This window comes from Acomys minous, assembly GCF_964271855.1.
Source record: "Acomys minous genome assembly, chromosome: 3".
In the NCBI taxonomy this organism is placed as follows: Eukaryota; Metazoa; Chordata; class Mammalia; order Rodentia; family Muridae; genus Acomys; species Acomys minous.
In genome coordinates, this window is record NC_140485.1 from 116,319,289 (window position 1) to 116,336,389 (window position 17,101).

General features: G+C 44.6%; 2 protein-coding genes across 6 annotated transcripts in view; both read right to left on the bottom strand.

The window, feature by feature from the left end:
* Positions 1-1,943: 1,943 nt before the first annotated feature.
* Positions 1,944-4,168, bottom strand: LOC311594072 (zymogen granule membrane protein 16-like). 2 transcript variants are annotated; one of them, XM_084775467.1, is made up of 4 exons: positions 4,092-4,168; positions 3,211-3,272; positions 2,928-3,060; positions 1,944-2,338 (listed from the first exon to the last, which is right to left on the bottom strand). In XM_084775467.1, exons 2-4 carry the CDS (start codon positions 3,263-3,265, stop codon positions 2,023-2,025), a joined length of 504 nt encoding a protein of 167 aa, XP_084631593.1. In that variant the 5' UTR covers positions 3,266-3,272; positions 4,092-4,168; the 3' UTR covers positions 1,944-2,022. The 2 variants fall into 2 exon arrangements, with proteins under 2 accessions (XP_084631593.1, XP_084631594.1); XM_084775468.1 differs by lacking the exon at positions 4,092-4,168 and adding an exon at positions 4,014-4,029.
* Positions 4,169-15,240: 11,072 nt separating this feature from the next.
* The window catches only part of SLC18B1 (solute carrier family 18 member B1), a 32,269-nt gene continuing 30,408 nt past the window's right edge, over positions 15,241-17,101 (bottom strand). For all 4 annotated transcript variants that reach the window (XM_084777561.1, XM_084777563.1, XM_084777562.1 and 1 more), the window contains exons 12-14: positions 16,835-16,928; positions 16,628-16,680; positions 15,241-16,241 (exon numbers count right to left, since the gene is read on the bottom strand). In XM_084777561.1, the coding sequence (XP_084633687.1) occupies positions 16,175-16,241; positions 16,628-16,680; positions 16,835-16,928 (214 nt within the window). In that variant the 3' untranslated portion in view covers positions 15,241-16,174. The remainder of the gene's footprint in view (positions 16,242-16,627; positions 16,681-16,834; positions 16,929-17,101) is intronic.

The following is a 17,101-nucleotide window of genomic DNA, read 5'->3' on the forward strand; positions in this document are numbered from 1 at the left end:
TACACAGTCCACAAGAACGTTATAAATATGTACAAATAACAATAATAATCAAAAAGAGGCAATCAATTTCAGAGAGATGAAGCCGAGTATGGGAGGGGTTACATGGAAGAGTGGGACAGGGACCGTGTTATAATTGTATTTTAATTTAAAATTATTTTTAAAAAGAATGAAGTACTTATGTATTCACAGCAAGGAAGAACAGGGGAAACACACTGAGGGAATGAAGCCAGACACAAAAGGCCACATCAGTGCCTCGCTGCACACACAGGCACAGTCCAGAATATGCAAATCCCTGCAGCTGAAGTCCCTGGCTCCTAGGGGCTTAAGGGTGGGACAACAGATGGGCTGCTAGTGGGCACAAGGTTCCTTTGGGTTAATAAAGTATTCTGGAATTAAACAGTTGTGATTAGAGACAATGAGACTGCTCAGTGGGTAAAGGCACCCTGTTGTGATTAATTTAACAGTAGGGCACAATGTTTATTATCAGGCCCATAATTATTATTACAGTGGTATTTTCTAATCCGTTAGCAAGCAATCAAGACACAGACATCTGTTGTATTTTAAAATAGTCTTGGTTCACCTGGGGCAGGGCAGACATTAGTCTCCTAAACTACCTCCCCATTGGGGCAGGTATCCCATACCCTGTCCCAATCCCATACTGTCTGCTTCTAATAATTTCTATCAAGCTCCTCCCATCCACAATCCCAAATACTTACTAATTATCATCATCTGTGCCAAATCTCCATCCACGCCGGCCATGTGCTTCTCTACCTAATCCATGTTGGCGCAGCCTCCTTCCTTCTCTTCTTCTCTGGTCTCTCCTCCTTCCTAAGATTCTCTCCATCTCCCAAAGCCCAGGAACCTTAGTCATGCCTATCTCATTTGCCCTGACTAGGTGTAATGGCTTTTTATTTTTCAAACAAGAGTAAGTTTTATAGGCAAGGTTACATAACAATCTTGGGGTACAGAGACAGCAAGCAGTAGTTAGCATCAAAGTACATCAGACCAACCTCCAGCAGCACCCACTGCCAAGCTTGAAGGTCTGAATTCAATCCCTAGGGCCTACACTGTAGAAGGAGACAACTGATTACCACGGGTGTCCTTGACTTTCACACATACATATGCCTTACTACACAGGCACACACACACACACACACACACACACACACACACACACACACACACACACACACAAAGCCCTGACAACCCACAATGAAAAGCTCTCTAGTTTGGCCTTTCTTAGGTGAGTTAGTGTTTTGAGACAGTCTTGCTCCATAATACAGAATAGTCTGGAATCCATTATTGCTGAGGTTGGCTCTGAACTTGTGGAAATCCTTTTATCTGAGCCTCTCAAGTTCTCTCAAGTATGAACCACCATGCCCCACTGTGAATGGCCTTTTCTTTTTTAAGTGTAGCATTGTATTTAGTGTATAGTTATTTATTTAGTATAGTTTCACAATAGAATGTGGAGGGTCATCAAGATGCCCCAGTTCTCAGCTAACCGAGGAAACAGCATCCATAGGCACAAAATTAGGCTAAACATCAGGAGTTAGGAGGGCTCTAGGAAAGAGTTAAGCATCGTGGTCCAGGCCCACCTTGTATGGCAAATGGCTTAAGGTCATGAGGTGGCATTCCTCTGGCCCAGAAGCAGGAAGGAGAGCCAGAGGGCGAGACATCTGGGTTTGGGAAAGGGTTACACAACTGCTTCCCTGCCATTGCTGAGCTCCTGCGCAGAAGCACTCTCTCCGAGAGCTGGCCTTGAATATAGCTGAAGCCATCATTTTATCACCTCCGATCAAGATGATAAAAGCCAGCCGGAGTTCCAGCACTATTCTTCACCCTCCCACTTTTCCCAGATTAACATCCGGAGGAAGTCAGAAATAAGAGCTACGCATTTCTGCTGGAGTTAGGAGATAAATGAGACGCTGTGTTTGGTCATGCGCATTTATTAAGCTGTTTTCGAAAGGGCTGGTGACAGGGGCGTTCCCACACAGTAGCCCTTGCGAACAAGAAGCTGAGGGCTCAGCAGCTGTTGTGACTACTAGGGTCGACACCCCAGTGCAGACCAATGGCATAGATGTAGTCACTAGCGCTGCCACTGATGAAACGAAGTACAGTGTTGGGGTGCAAGGGAGAAGCATTGAAACTTGTGCCTGTGTCTTCTCCAAAAGACCAGTGGCGGCCTTGATTTGTCACGAAGACCAACTTCCTCAGATAAATGTCATATTTACCAGTCACCTGAATCACAGATTCACCAGGGTACAAAAAGATCTCTTCCAGGTCTCCATATATGCCACCTACATAGTCACTCCACGACTTGCCATAGCGTACCTGGAGGCTGGGGGCAGAGGGGAGAAGGGAAGCCCTGAACAGGGTTATCACAATTCAGGGCCTGTTGGCCTATATGCTGGGATTCTCAAAGACGGAACAGAGAAGACACTACGCCCCCTCTATCTGAATGCTGGGTGACTCCTAGAAGGTCATGCGGAGAACTTCAGCCAACAATAGGAACCATCTCAAGAGAGGCCCAGGCAAAGAGGGAGGCCACCAAACAGAAGCACTGAGAAGGGACTTAAACCAACCTGTTCAAGTTGAGGCCCCTGAAAGTTTCCGATTGCATGACTTTCCAACATAATGCATATTGGAGGAGGTGGGAGTTTAAAACACACACACAGAGAGAGAGAGAGAGAGAGAGAGAGAGAGAGAGAGAGAGAAAGAGACAGGGAGAGAGAGAGAGAGAGAGAGAGAGAGAGAGAGAGAGAGAGAGAGAGAGAACCACAGATCCAGAATCTAGGTCCTCCAACATTTTTACCATTCATTACCTGTGACTTGTTGATTTAAAGAGTTGTGAGCCAAAGTAAACGAGAAGTCAATTTAGTAGAATTCCTGAGAGACCCCGCAAACCACAGGAACTTGAGGAACCTTACCCTGTGATGTAGCCTGCGTCGGCTCGAATACGGATGGCAGTGATGGGGCCTTCCAACTGGTTGGGAGAATGAGAGAAGCGCTGTCCGTTAGCACTTCCATATTCTCCGTTGTAAGAGGAGGACTTGGCCTGAACTGGGAGAGAAAATAAGGAGCTGCGGGGGGCAGAGCTATCTATCCCAGGAACCCAGTTGCTCCCCACCATCTCTATTCTTCCAGGCCAGTATCTGGAAGCCAGTGCAAGAGGCGTCCTCCCAGGATCCCGATACCAGGCACCTCACTTACCATCATTGGCAGAAGCTGAGACACAGAGAAAGCCTAGGAGAGCAAGGGCCAACATTCTGGGGCTGGAGTGTGAAGAGAGGGAAAAGAGAACGCATATCAATTTCTCCCTGTGCTTTGCTTAATCCCGCACCCTTGGCCTAGCATGGAGAGCTAAGGCTTCAGTTTAGATCCAGCAGATGCAGTCTTGCTCTTAAGAGGAAGATGGTCCACCCAGAGTCTTGTTCCTTCCTGATGCCGTCTCCCTGATCCCTCTGGTGTGGCTGTAGCTTCCTCAGTCCAAAAGACCAATCCTAACGTTCTGACTGGATTTATTCTATCTTGGTACAAACCTGGGAAGTCCTCAGAAGAGGACATAGAGGCTGTTTCTAATGCACGGAGATGACTAAGTTCACCAAACCAAGACCCTGAGCTAAACTTGCCTGTGAGAGATCAGCCCTGGTGATGGGGTTCCTGAGGTTGGTAACTCTACCCTTATCCTCTGTTGAATTGGGGAGGAGAGCATTTAGATTTGCCTCCGTGTTGCCAGGGATAGAGACAAGCAGTTCTGGTGCCGCTGGGAGAGGTTAAGAGGTTGCAGAAGTGGAGGCAAGCACCCAGTGTTTTAATCCGGTCCTTCCTCTACCAGCGCAATCTGGTCACTTCCGTCAACTGAACATCCCTGGTGTCCTTGTAATCTCTGTGCCCCAGAACTAGCTGAGATCCAGGGTGGCAATGCTCAACCCCCCCCCCCACCCCGCCACAGTCCAGGGCTCCTCTTCTCCAGCACAGATTTTAATATCACCCCGACTCCAAACTCTCCTCACCTGGCAGTTTCAGATGCAAAACAACACACACACACACACACACACACACACACACACACACCCTAGAATTTTACAGACCTTTTATATCAGATCCAAGCCCTCTCACTGTTCTTTATTGTGTAAACTTCAGTCCCAGAACAAGTAGGATAAACCTGTTAGGATCAAATATCAGGAAAGGTCTTTGTTAACACCCTCACCCCCAAGAGTTACAGGTGGCAAGACAGGGGGCGGGGTCCACTCCAGGCAAAGTTCAGGATGGGCAGGATAAACTAGCTAAAACTCACTCACTGAAAGACAAGTGGGTAGGCAAACAACTGGTATAATCCAAAAAAGCATGATCCAGCCAGGTGGCATGTCTCACACGTGTATGCGAAACATTTGGGAGGCGTAGGCAGGAAGATCTTGTGTTTAAGGCCAGGTTGGGCTACAGCAAGAGATCTGGCTTCAAAGCAAGAGGAAGCAAAAGAAAGTGTAATCTGAGAGGTCTGACGGAAGGTTCCCTCTGTCCTCTGTAGTCTGTTGTACTCTTGCCTGAAGTTGGCTCTCTGTTGGAATAACATTGTCCTTTAGTCAAACGTCCCCCAGAGAGGAAATACACTTCCTAACAGGGCCTAGAATTTGCCTGACCATATTTTTCTCTATTTGCTGACGTTTTTTTAAAATGAAAAGTCTAATAGTAAAGTCTAAGGAATTATATAATGAATATCTATTAGAAGTAAATAAGAGGCTAAAGAGATGGCTCAGGACACAGACATAGGGGAGGGGAGTAGGGGGGAAATGGGAGGAATGGGAGGATACAAGGGATGGGCTAACAACTGAGATGTAATATGAATAAATTAATAATTTAAAAAAAAAGAACACTTGTTCCTCTTGCAGAGGACCTGGGTTCGATTCCCTCATGCAGTGGTTTACAGCTGTCTGTAACTCCAGTTCCCACTTCTGACCCTTGGAGGCACCGAACACAGATATACATGCAGGCAAAACACACATGAAACAAATATATCTAAAATGAATAAATAAAAAGATCATGAGACTCCCAACAGTTTTCATTATTCACTTACATACATATCAAATACTTAAAAACATGCTGTATTCTGAGATAAAACTGTTCTTGGGCAGACAGAACACACGTCCACCCAACCCATGTAGGGGAGCTCACACAGGCCAAAGTATGGATACCATCAAAGTCCAACTTGGTGAACCATGAGTTTCACTGGGGATACTTGCAGGAATATTATAGGCTTTGAACTTTTTCAAACCTACCTTATTTGGGGTTCTTTAGTGCCTATGCCTTCCTTCCAAACCCACCTACCCTAGATATGAGAGAAAGGAGCTTGATGGGACCAGAAGTAGACCTTCTTAGACTCAGTTCCTTGGAGCGAGTCCACTCTTCGTTGTCAGGATTCCAGAAGACCTGTTAAACAGCAAACCAGCAGTTCAGCAAAGGTGACTGCAACCACAGCACCTGGCATCCAGAACCTCAAAGCATTCTCTGGATGGATTGTTTCTTTCTAGGAGCGTCTTGAAGTGGAGTGAGGAACAGCCAAGTGAGAGCTGGGCATGGTGGCGCACGCCTTTAATCCCAGCACTCGGGAGGCAGAGGCAGGCGGATTGCTGTGAGTTTGAGGCCAGCCTAGTCTACAAAGAAAGTCCAGGACAGCCGAGGCTACCCAGAGAGACCCTGTCTCAAAAAACAAACAAAAAAAAAAAAAAAAAGAAAAGAAAGAAAAAAGAAAAAAGAAAAGCCAAGTAATAGGAAGTGATGGCATAACCAAAAGCCCTGCCTCTGGTTTGGGGTTCATATTATATCCTCTCAGAGTCCATACTAAGATGTTTATCAGCCAGCAAAAAAATCATGCCCCCCCCAAGAGGCAGTTCCTCTTCTAGTGGACAAATACCAAATACCATGTGTCCTCTCACAAGTCTGTTTCAAGTGGACAAATTGTACACACTCACACAAGTCTGTTTCACATCGAAACAAAAACATGTTACATCCACTACAGAATATAGGTGAAGGGTTAACTCACAAGGGGTAGACATGATGCTGCCCATCCCAGCAAAGGTGACAGCTCACAAAAAAAACTGGGAAGCCTGCTGTTTTGCTTGTTTTGTTTTTCTTGCTCAAACACAGGGGCTCTTTTCATGATACCTGAAATATTCCAGAGCAGCCCCAAAAACTAAGGTTTAAAAAAAAAAAAAGCACAACAATGTAAAAAGTAATCTTTTATCAGAAAAAAATAGAATAGACTTTATTCATTTATGCTAGTAGAAAGCTCTTCCAACATAGGAGCCTGATATGAATTTAGGAAAACACATAATGCAAAAATTATAGATGTTCTGTATCATTGCGGTATTTAAAAAATTCACCAATAATATGTATATCAGCAGGTAAGTTGTTTCTGAGTTGTTGGTCACACATGAGTTTGAAAGTGCATCTTGTGTATCACCTCCTGACCAACTGATCCATTTTTGTTTAGCAAACGACTGCTCTCTAGCACCTAAAGAGAGAGAGAGAAAAAATGAGAGCCTTACAGTTAGCTTTATTTATCTATTTGAGACAAGGTTTCTCTGTGTAATGGACCTGGCTGTCCTGGAATTCTCTTTGTAGACCAGGCTAGCCTCAAACTCACAGATGTCCACCTGCCTCTGCCTCCCAAGTACTGGGATTAAAGGCAAAGTCATATTGCAAAGAAATACTAATGATTCAGCTGGCAGCCTAGATACAGTGGCTGACTATTGTTTCTGCTGACAGAGGTGGGGATGGTGGGACTTGCAGAACTCAGCCACTTTATGTGCAGCAAAGACTCAAGAGTTTGAGAAAGCCTGAGCTTCAGTGTGAGCAGTTAAACCCATGAATGAAACCATTAATGAAAAGTGAGAACTGGCGGCAGCACTATCTCATTGGTCCAATTATGTGCAAGGAAATTAGGAACTAGAGAAGTAAGTGCTATACTTGTCCCTTGAGAAATGTAGAATGGATGCCAAGCCCGGTGGTTCACGCCTCCAATCCTAGCCCTAGAGCAGAAGCACACAGATCTGGGTAAGTTCAAGACCATGCTGGTCAAGAAAAGAAAAAGGCAGGGAAGGTGTAGGGCTGGAGAGATGTCTCGGTAGTTAAGAACTCTTGCTTCTCTTGTAAAGGACCCAAGTTTCATTCCAGTACTTATGTCTGGTGGCTCACAGCTGCTTATAATCCAAGTTTCAGATGTCCTCTTCTGGCATCTACGGGCACCTGCACACATGAGGCACACGTTCCCACAGACACAGACAGATAATTTATAGAGCAAAAAAGCAAATCTTTTCTTAAGTCGTGAGACCATAAGATTTTTTAAAGATAGATATGTATAAATATACATATATAAGTATATTAAAGAAGAAAACAGATAAAGAAACAGGGATAGAAGAATAATGTGACTGGTCACATTCTGGAAGAAGTTTGGAGTCTCTTGTTGAGGCTGTACAGCAGGGACAGTGTGAACCTGAGACATAAAGGAGTGTGGAGTCTAGGGGTGCGGGTGCCAGTAGTTGGATTATAGCTAGCCCTATGCTGGAGCAGGGGGTGGGGCAGCATAGGCTCACACAAACAGACTGTTACATTTCTAGAAACCCTGAGAGATGACTGTTAACCCATCCGACATCAGTCAGATTCCTACAAAGCCACAGGCCTAGTGAACTTTGTCACTCCCAATGGTCCCCATCTGTTAGAGGTCCCATGACCTGCCTACAGAAACTAACAGGGGACCATGTGCTTAACAACAACCCTTTGGAGAACACTTATCCAAGGCATAGCAACAGTGTGCATGAAACTGATCATATGGGGATATTAACCTCATGAGACTCCAGGCTTCTTCCTGTTCCTCGTAGGTTGCAAGCTGTTAAAGTTTGCAGCCCACCACTGGCTACTGGTCAAGATTAATGTAGAAGAAAACTAGCTATACAGTTAGAAGGTGACACTCCAACTGTGAAAGTCACAAGTGAGCAAATCTGTTGAGGATACAGAGAGTTCTTTGCATGGAATCATTGTGTCTAAAGTAATTGGACACAAATAGAGGGAAACGGTGGTAGACAAAAAGTCAAACAAACACTTTCATATGTCTAAGAAAGAAACTGAAAAGCTGGGAAGAGAGATGCCTTATAAGTGAAAGAAGAAAATAATCGAATATCCTAAATGATCTCTCTCCCTGTTTTAAAAGTCACTTCAAGATCGTTACCATCCTTGCTCCTAGACCAATCTGTAAGGAAGGTCTTAATTCAGAGACCAAGGGATTTTTCAAAAGTTACATAACTAATTACTAAATGTGATTGCCAGCAATTTGTTCAGTAAGATTTTCCAACATCCGTGGTTACATTTAGTGACAGTTGCCCTCTTATTATAAAACCAGTGAGATATGGAGACGATACCCAACACACAATAAATGTTCTGGAATTCCTGTCACCCGTAGCCCTCTAAGGAAACTGTAAGTGTTTGCAGAGGGAGGTGTTAATCATTCGCTGGGACTGGAGAGATTCCTAAGAAGGAAGGGGGACTGAAATAAAATATTTGTCATCTAAACTATTATAATCTGCCACTTTAGAAATAATATGCTGCCTAAAGGGCCATGATCTGTAGGCTTCTGGAGAAAGAACTAAAATAAATAAACGAATAAGTAAATAAGGAAACAAATCTATAAAGGATTAGCTACTGTTTGACTCCCAGAAAGTAAGCCATGATCCTACACGCCCTGCATTGCCAGGCCTGAGAGAAGCACATCATTTCAGGCCGCCTTGCTTCCCTAGACATCTTTCCCACAGATGCCCAAAGCCTTCTGTTTTAATTATGTATTTGTAATCCAAATTATCTGGTCTATGGTTTAGACACAGGAGAACTGTCTAGGGGATAACCTTACTAATATGACAGTTCTTTGCTTACTAGCTAAGTGATGTATTTTCAAAGGTAACTAGTTTGTGGTCTTTTAATCAGTCTTGTTAGTTTGCCGAATCCTTGATGATATTCAGTAAAAATGATGTCACTTTGAATTAACTTATAAAACCAACACTTGCAGCTCATACAGGCTGTGCCGTTTCCTCTGGAGGGACGCTACAAAGACTTGTCTGTAGCTGCCAAACTCTCTCTCTCTCTCCAAGCTCTACCTCTCCAATGTCTCTCTCTTTCTCCAAAATATCTCTCTCTCTCTCTCTCTCTCTCTCTCTCTCTCTCTCTCTCTCTCCCTCTCCAATCTCTCTCTCTCTCTGTGTCTCTCTGTATGTCTGTCTGTCTGGGGTTTCTGTGTGTGTGTGCATGTTTGTGTGTGTGTGTGTGTGTGTGTGTGTGTGTGTCTTATTTCTTTTTTCTGAAAACAAACTGGCGTAGGCAAGGCAAGATCCCAATTCCAACAATGTGAAAGTGCTGTTCCTACTCTCCTCACTCCCAGTCAAAGACAAGAAGCCAGAGATGGGTGTAGAGGAATGTTAATTCAGAACATGGCTGCTCTGGCAAGAGATCACATCCAAAAATCTAGGTCTGTGTAATCCAGCTGGAATATAAACACGCCTTTAATCTAGGAGACAGAGGCAAACAGATCTGAGTTCAAGGCCAGCCTGGTATAGAGCAAGTTTCAGGTAAAGAAAAGCTTAGGTCCAGGCACGGTGGTACATGCCTTTAATCCCAAACAAAGGTAAAGTTAGTTTTAGAAGGAAGCACCCATATTTGAAAGTGATGTCTAATTGAGTGGCACAAAAGGTAAAAAAAAAATAGAGAAGATTTGACAAAATAGGGTATGACCAACTATCACGAGGAAAGGAAAGGGAAGCTACTTAAGAGGCAGTTTTTCAGGGAGGTAGCAGTTTTACAAGGACAATAATAGAGAGATGGGTTGGAGAAAGAAAGAGAGAGACAGAACTCAGGTGAAGATGGAATGATCCAGAAAATGAAAAGAAGCCAGAAGAGTAGAGCAGATTGCTGAGTTAGTTTGAGGCCAAACAGAGCAATTCTGGGCCCAGAGAGAAGCCAGATTAAATAAGTCAGCTGGGAGAGGAGTTTGAGCCAGAACAGCTGAGTTGATCCAGCCAGTCCACAGCTCAGACAGAACAAGACAGGGGAGTTTATTAAGCAGTAAGCCTCAGAGGCTGAAAATATTCTAGGCCAAGGTTAGATTACACAGAGGCTAGAAGCTTTCAGGACTGGGCCTAGGTTAGCAGAAGGAGGCAGTAAGCCTCCCAGACAACAATTGAGCCAGGAGAACAAAAGTTCCTTTTACAGCTGGGAGACAGAACTGCAGTGAACCGTTGGGACAAGAGTCCAGCCGGATCTGTAAGGACTTCGAGTTAAGACAAATATTTACTCTGTGAACCAATCTGTAACTGCACCCTACCGTCTGCGTCGCCTGAGATAATGTCTTAAGCAACCCGTGGGCAGCTGTGGACCATTTTCTATTCTCAGTTCCCTCTTTGGCTGTCTCCACTCAGCTTCTTCAAACACTGTTGAGATTCAGAGGAACAGAGAGATGGATTTGGGGGCTCTGAACCTTTAACGTGGTCTGGGAAACTGGAGCGTGTTTTGGTCCCTTCTCCCACGGATCAAGTGGCTTCACGAAATCCATACTCAGCCCAACTCCGGGAAAAAAAAATGCCTCAGAGATTTCTGCAAGTGCGTGGGTGGCATCAATGTGACTGTCAGAGAGTGGGACTCGGGGCGCTGCTGACGAGGGGCTGAGAGGACGCAGAGCGGCGATGGGTAGACCTCGCGTTCTTCAGAGCTTGCCTGTGTGACAGCTTTCCTCTCATTTCCTTGAAGTTAAGTTCCCGCCCAGCCTTGACTTCCTCGTGAGCTCCTACCAAGACAGGTTCTGTGGGTACCGAGGACTCCGGTCCTCTCTTCACCCATTCAAGGCTGCATTATAGGTTAAACCTTTGGCTTTGTGGAGATGGAGAGTTAGACGTGGTTAAGAGCACTGGCTGCTCTCCCAGAGGACCCAAGTTCAATTCACAGCACCTACCCAACTATTTGTAACTCCAATTCAAGGGGACCCAACATCTTCTTTGGCCTCTGCATGAGTGTGGTACACAGACATACATGCAGATTTTTTAAAAAGCCATCCATATAAAATAAATAAAGCTAAAAAAAAAAAAAAACAACAACAAAAAGAAAAACTTTGGATCTGCATAATTAATTTGCCTCAAAATCATTTATTTCACAATTTTATGTGTGTGAGCATTTTGGTTCTGTATTTGCACATATGTGTGTATCTCGTGCCTGCAGAAGCCAGAAAAGAGTACTAGATCCCTTAGAACTGGCGTTACAAGGACTGCCTTGTGGGTGCTGGGAACCAACCAGAGTCCTCTGCAAGAGCCAGCAAGCACTCAACTGCTGAATTAGGTCTCCAGTCCTAAAATCATTTTTAATATGATAATTTCCAAGGTGATAATACATAATCCAAAGCAAACAAGAAGGTCTCAAGTTTAAACATTGTTTCCTTTGATAACATGTATGAAATGATTTAAATTCTAATTTCCTTTTCTGGAAAACACAATAGTATCTTCCTAATAAGATACAATCCTAGCACAAGCGATCCAGCTTTTGTTTGCCATGTGATCTGAATGACCCAGACAATGATCTACAATAGCCTTGCTCTGGGTTTTAAATGAGTGCATTTACTAAGCATTGCAAACAAAGGTAAAAAAAAAAAAATAGAACATAAACAGAGTGAAGTAACAGATAGCCAAACATCATCAAAGCAGGTGCTTACAAACACCTGGATTGAAAGAGACAGTCCTGGGCATAGTAGAGTGTTCCCAAAGGTGAGGCTCCCAAGTAAAAGACCAGATAGAGATGACATCATCAAATAAGGTGCTCAGAACATCTAGGAGAAACTGTCTGGGGAGTTCCCAACTAACTGGCAGTGTCCATGTATTAGCATCCGCTCTAGGTGTGAGCACCATCTCCAGATGTGAGCACTATCTCCAGGTATGAGCACCATCTCCAGGTGTGAGTACCATCTCCAGGTATGAGCACCATCTCCAGGTATGAGCATCCTCTCCAGGTGTGAGCATCCTCTCCAGGTGTGAGCATCCTCTCCAGGTGTGAGCATCCTCTTCAGATGTGAGCATCCCATAGCAGAACACTCAGCTTCTCTTTCCCACCATAGATATTCTGATGTCAGGGAGTAAACCCCAGCAATCTCTGCAGTGAATGGTTCACGTCCTGCCTACTCTCAAGAACACAACTTAGGGGGGCAGCAGCAGATCCTTAAACAGAGGATCTGACACCCTCACACAGACACACATGTAGGCAAACCACTAATGCACATAAAATAAAAGCAAATAATATTTTTAAAGATTTAAAAACCATTAAAAACCATTAAGGAAAAAGCAGTTCAAAGCTGGGCCAGGTGTCATAACGTGGAAATCCTAGGACTCCAGATCCTGAGGCAAAAGGATTACTTGGAGCTTAAGGATAAAATGAGCCACAAAATGAGCTATTTCTTCTATTTGTTATATGCTGTGCATTAACCACACAAAAACTCAGAGAGTAAAAGCCAAGGTTGTACATTTTTCTGCCTTAAACTTGGAACAGGGCAGCTTTGAGAGTTCTCAGTGTCCCAAATAAACCGAGGGACACTTAGGTAAATTCCTACAGCTATGTAGTAAAAATGTGGGTAGATTTTCCTTCCTCCTGAGTCCTTTCTTCTTAGCAGTGCTGCCTTGCTCTACAGTGTAATAATGCAGACAAGACCAAATATTAGATGCTGATCGGTTGACTTATTCACTCACTGCAAGCTCTGCTTGGACAGCCTTTCTGCCATGCACGACCCCACTTGCTGCCTGAAACAAAATAGCTGAGTCGGTGGGTCATGGCCCTTAATAACCTGCGGCCTACTCACTCACTTCTGTAACATCTCTCTGGCTTGCCCACCCCACTGTGTGTTTTTTAAGGTGTAAAATGAGGGTGTAAATTGGACCAGAGACCGTAGCCTTTCAGGAGCTGCCCTGCCTTCATCCACCGGCGACAGTCATGGCAAAGTGGAAGAAGAAAGCATGGTCTACTGACTGGAGACTGATGTGCAGGAGTTGGGTGGGATGAGACAGCCAGCTTGGTGGTGGTGGCTCCTAGTGAAGGGACCAGCCCCCTTAAGGACCCCCATTAAGGCCAAAGTCTGGAAAAATGTAAAAGTTGGCCTACTCAGTCCTCCCTTAAAGGCCCCCATTAAGGCCAAAGCATGTAAATTTCTAGAGGGTCCAACCTGACCCAAGAACAGACAGCTATCAGATCACTGTATGTGTGTGGCAGGGACAGGAAAAATCTTCAAGAGTCCAACTTGACTCAGGGTCTCAGTCTGTGCTCAGGGTCCAGCTGGACTCAAGGACAACCAGCTCTGTTTAAAATTTCCACTACTCCTCCCCAACTAAAAAAAGTTCCTAAACGCCCCCTGTGACTGCTTCAACCAATCTTTTCCATAGGTTAACTTGCCCCTTCACCCATTATCCAACCACCAAATGCCAAGACTTGTAACTCCCTACTTGCAGCTTTTCTGCCCAAATGTCAACCAATCACATACTGTAAAACTCATTTCTTTGTCTAAAACCTATAAAAGGCCTGTGCCTCTGCTTCTCGGGGCCTGCAGCTTGAAAGAGGGGAACAGACCCCATCTCGATGGCTCAATAAATTCCTATTCCTATGCATTTGCATGGACAAAGGACTCCGTCTCTTAGTGGGGACTCTGGGAATAGACTAGAGATCTCTCTAGAAGTCTCAGTCTTACACTAGGATGATACCCCTTTTGTCAAGTTCTTTGAGTCTGCGTGTATAGCAGGTAAGGATGCTGGCGAGCAAGGATGGAGATGGAAGGAAAAACTCTGAGGGGAAATAATGTTTTGGACCATGGTGGTGGCCCTTGGGATTGAGTCCCAGAAGTGAGACTGACAGTTTGCTGCCGTTGGGGAGGGGAGTAGATTCAAGACATACTCCTAGGACTGGTCACTTGGCATGATGGATGGCTGTGCTGCTTAGTGAGATGGTGAAGAAAGAGCATAGTTGTGACCACCTTCAATCCGAAGGCTCCTGAGGCAAAGGGTGGTGGATCTCTGTGAATCTGAGGCCAGGCTGGTCTACATAAGTGGGTTCCTCGGGGACAGCGAGAGCTACAGAATAGAGACTCTGTTTCAAACAACAGCAAACAGGTTAAAAAAAGAAAAGTAGCAGCAGTGATAAAAACAGTGGCTGTGAGGAGACACTATTTTCTCATCAGAAAGCAGGGCAAGGACTAAAAACTGTGGAAGCAGCTCTGGCATTCACTGTCACACCTGACATCCATGTCCATATCTCATGAATTCATTAATTTCTCCGTTCCCAAACCCTCCTTTGCCCCTAGACCTAAGAGGGAGAGGTCTAGTACACGAGGAAGACAAATGCCCTGTGTCAGCATGTGCTTACACAACTAACCATTTTTTATTAAATGCAACTAAGGGAGAACATTCATTTGCAAACAAATGATCCTCTTTCCCCACTGCCCAGAGAGAGCAGGACCTTTGAGCCCAGGTGGACATCAGAGCAGGGCTGATCCATCATGGCCCTGGATAAACCCTCTTGGTCTTTATCAGGGTTTCCCCCCCACCCCCGTCTTCTTTTGCCTTATTGGTGAGGGGGGCAGGGTTGGGGGCAGTGAGTAGGTGGGTGGTGCCTCTGCCATCTCTTCTCTTTGGCAGGTGGCCAAAGATGCCGCTGAATCCCCCCAGTTCTTGTTACCATTAACAACGACAGATGCTACTGAGACACATTTTCACTTCAATCTCTGCTCAGACATCTCACTTCCACGGAGAGAGCTTTTGCAAATTCATCCCCTAGCGTGCGTCATCAGTACGGAGCAGTCGCTCTATTAGACCGTGACTTTTTTTTTTTCATTGAACATTACTACAAGTTACAAATTCTGCAATACACTTTGTATATTGTTTTCCCTTTCTACTGTATATGTTGCATAAAGGATTGATCACGTCACTGGTACCTATCTAGGCAGGTTTGATCCTTAGAAAGATATCTGAAGATATTTTTGGGAGAGTGCTCCCCTGGCATGCACAAAGTCCTGGGTTCAATACCCTGTGTGGTGGTGCACACATGTTAATTCCAGAACTTGGGAAGTTAGAGGCAGGAGTTTCAGGAGTTCAAGAGGTTGTCCTCAGCTTCACCATGAGTTCCAGGCCACCCTAAGTTACTTGAGACCTTGTTTAAAAAGTGCTTTGAATGAATACAATGAACAAATAGACAAAAATCATTTGTTCTATTAGAAAGGAAATGTAGCTACTACAATATGAAAAGGAATAAGATGGTACAAAGTTGACATTCTAATTTCAAGTAGCAGCAAGGATGGTTACACGAAGCTGGAGGATTTCTCCAACATGCAGTACACAGGCATGGCTGGAGGGAGGCTGCTGCCCTGCCTAGTGATGGACACTTTTTCCAACAGTGGGAGACGTAGTAAACACAGGACACAAACACAAACCATGGGACTAAAACAAAGACATACTAAGATTAGAAATGAACAATGTTATGCCAAATTTTATATATATGCCCACATCATAACTGAAAATGTCACATGATGGGAGTACATGTATTGCTTTTCTTGGACCTTCCACGCAAACTTTTATAGAAAAACTGAGAGGCAGGAAATGCTCTGGAGTTTTTACATGGCAGGCAAGAATTTTGCCTTTTCAATGAGTACAAAATTCAGTGCAGAAAAAAACCTATCTTTCAAACCTGATTTCTTTTTTTTTTTTTAACCCGATTTCATAAAATTATTCTCTCTATTTTATAAGCTCAATGTGTATTAAACAGCTTCATTTTTTTTTCAACCTATCAATTTTGGGAGGTACATTCATAGGTCTTGTGAACTCATAATGAAAAGTGAACCCAAGAACAAGAAAGCCAAAGTCAGTCAAGAAAAACATCCTGAGGGGCAAGGTTGGTCATTTAGAAACGCGAGCTTCTGTTGACTTTCCCTCTCTCATAGATGTCTGGAAGGCCTGCCTTGGTGAGCTGAGCCAGCTTTCTGGAAGTACACTAAGCTCAGGAGCCAGGGCCAGTGTTATCTAAAACCAGCCTGAGGAGTCCAGGATGCGAGTGCAGGAAGCTCTGGGTGACACAAAGGAAGCTCCTCCAGCCAGAAGTTGCTCCTGCCCCAGGCCTTGCAAAGCTAGGAATCATTAGGTAAGAGAACAGCTTGTTCCTCCTCTGTGCCAATGATGTTTTGTGCTTTAGATCTACAGTGAGGAGAAAAAAAAAACAATATTTATTTTCTTAAGAAAACTAAATATAACAGGTGGTCGCACATGCATTTAATTCCAGCCCTCAGGAGGAAGAGACAGGTGCATCTCTGTGAGTTCAAGGCCAGCCTGGTCTACAAAGTGAGTCCAGGACAGTCAAGGCTACACAGAGAAACACTGACTCAACCGGCACCCCAAAACAAACAAATAAAATCCTAAAGACTAAATACCCACACCTCCACTGAAACACCTCCTTGGACCTGTCAAGCAATGAAGCTTAGGATGCCCAGAGACCTAACAGCAAGCAGGGATGGAAAATAATAGTTCTTTTCCACTCCCTCATTTAAGAGGAAAAAAAAAAAATGTCCAGAAGTTAACCATACCTTCTTCTGGTCTTGGAGTGCTCCCAGAGGTAAAATAAGCCCATCACAAGTCCCTTAAACACAATGAAACATGCAGTCAAAGTAAGTTCTCTGACGCAAGTGTCTCCAGATTATAAGGACGTGGAAGAACCGCCCCCCACCCTCCCACCCCCCCCACCCCCCACCCCCCACCCCCCACCCCCCCGACACAAATCCATGATCACTCACACTTATCAGAGTCCATAGGCCTTGGATAGCTGCTGCCCACTCGAAACCAATTTTCTCACACAGAAATCCGCCCAGTATTGGTCCCAGGAAAGCACTGACGGTGGGAAGAAGAATGGGTGACTATCTAAGAGTGCAAAAACTACTCTGTAAAGATACATGACACCCCGGTCACTCATCTTCCTTGAACTAGAACAATGAAGGCTAAACAGACGGGGTGATTCCTGGCTGTAAGTAAGAGGGCTGGGTGTGGCTCATGGTAGAGCACTT

Coding starts and splice junctions, on each gene's coding strand:
- LOC311594072 (XM_084775467.1), bottom strand. CDS start 3,265: ATGTTGGCCCTTGCTCTCCTAGGCTTTCTCTGTGTCTCAGCTTCTGCC. Junction 3,061..3,210: donor CTCAGCTTCTGCCAATGATG/GTAAGTGAGGTG, acceptor TTTCTCTCCCAG/TTCAGGCCAAGTCCTCCTCT. Junction 2,339..2,927: donor GACGCAGGCTACATCACAGG/GTAAGGTTCCTC, acceptor CTCTGCCCCCAG/CCTCCAGGTACGCTATGGCA.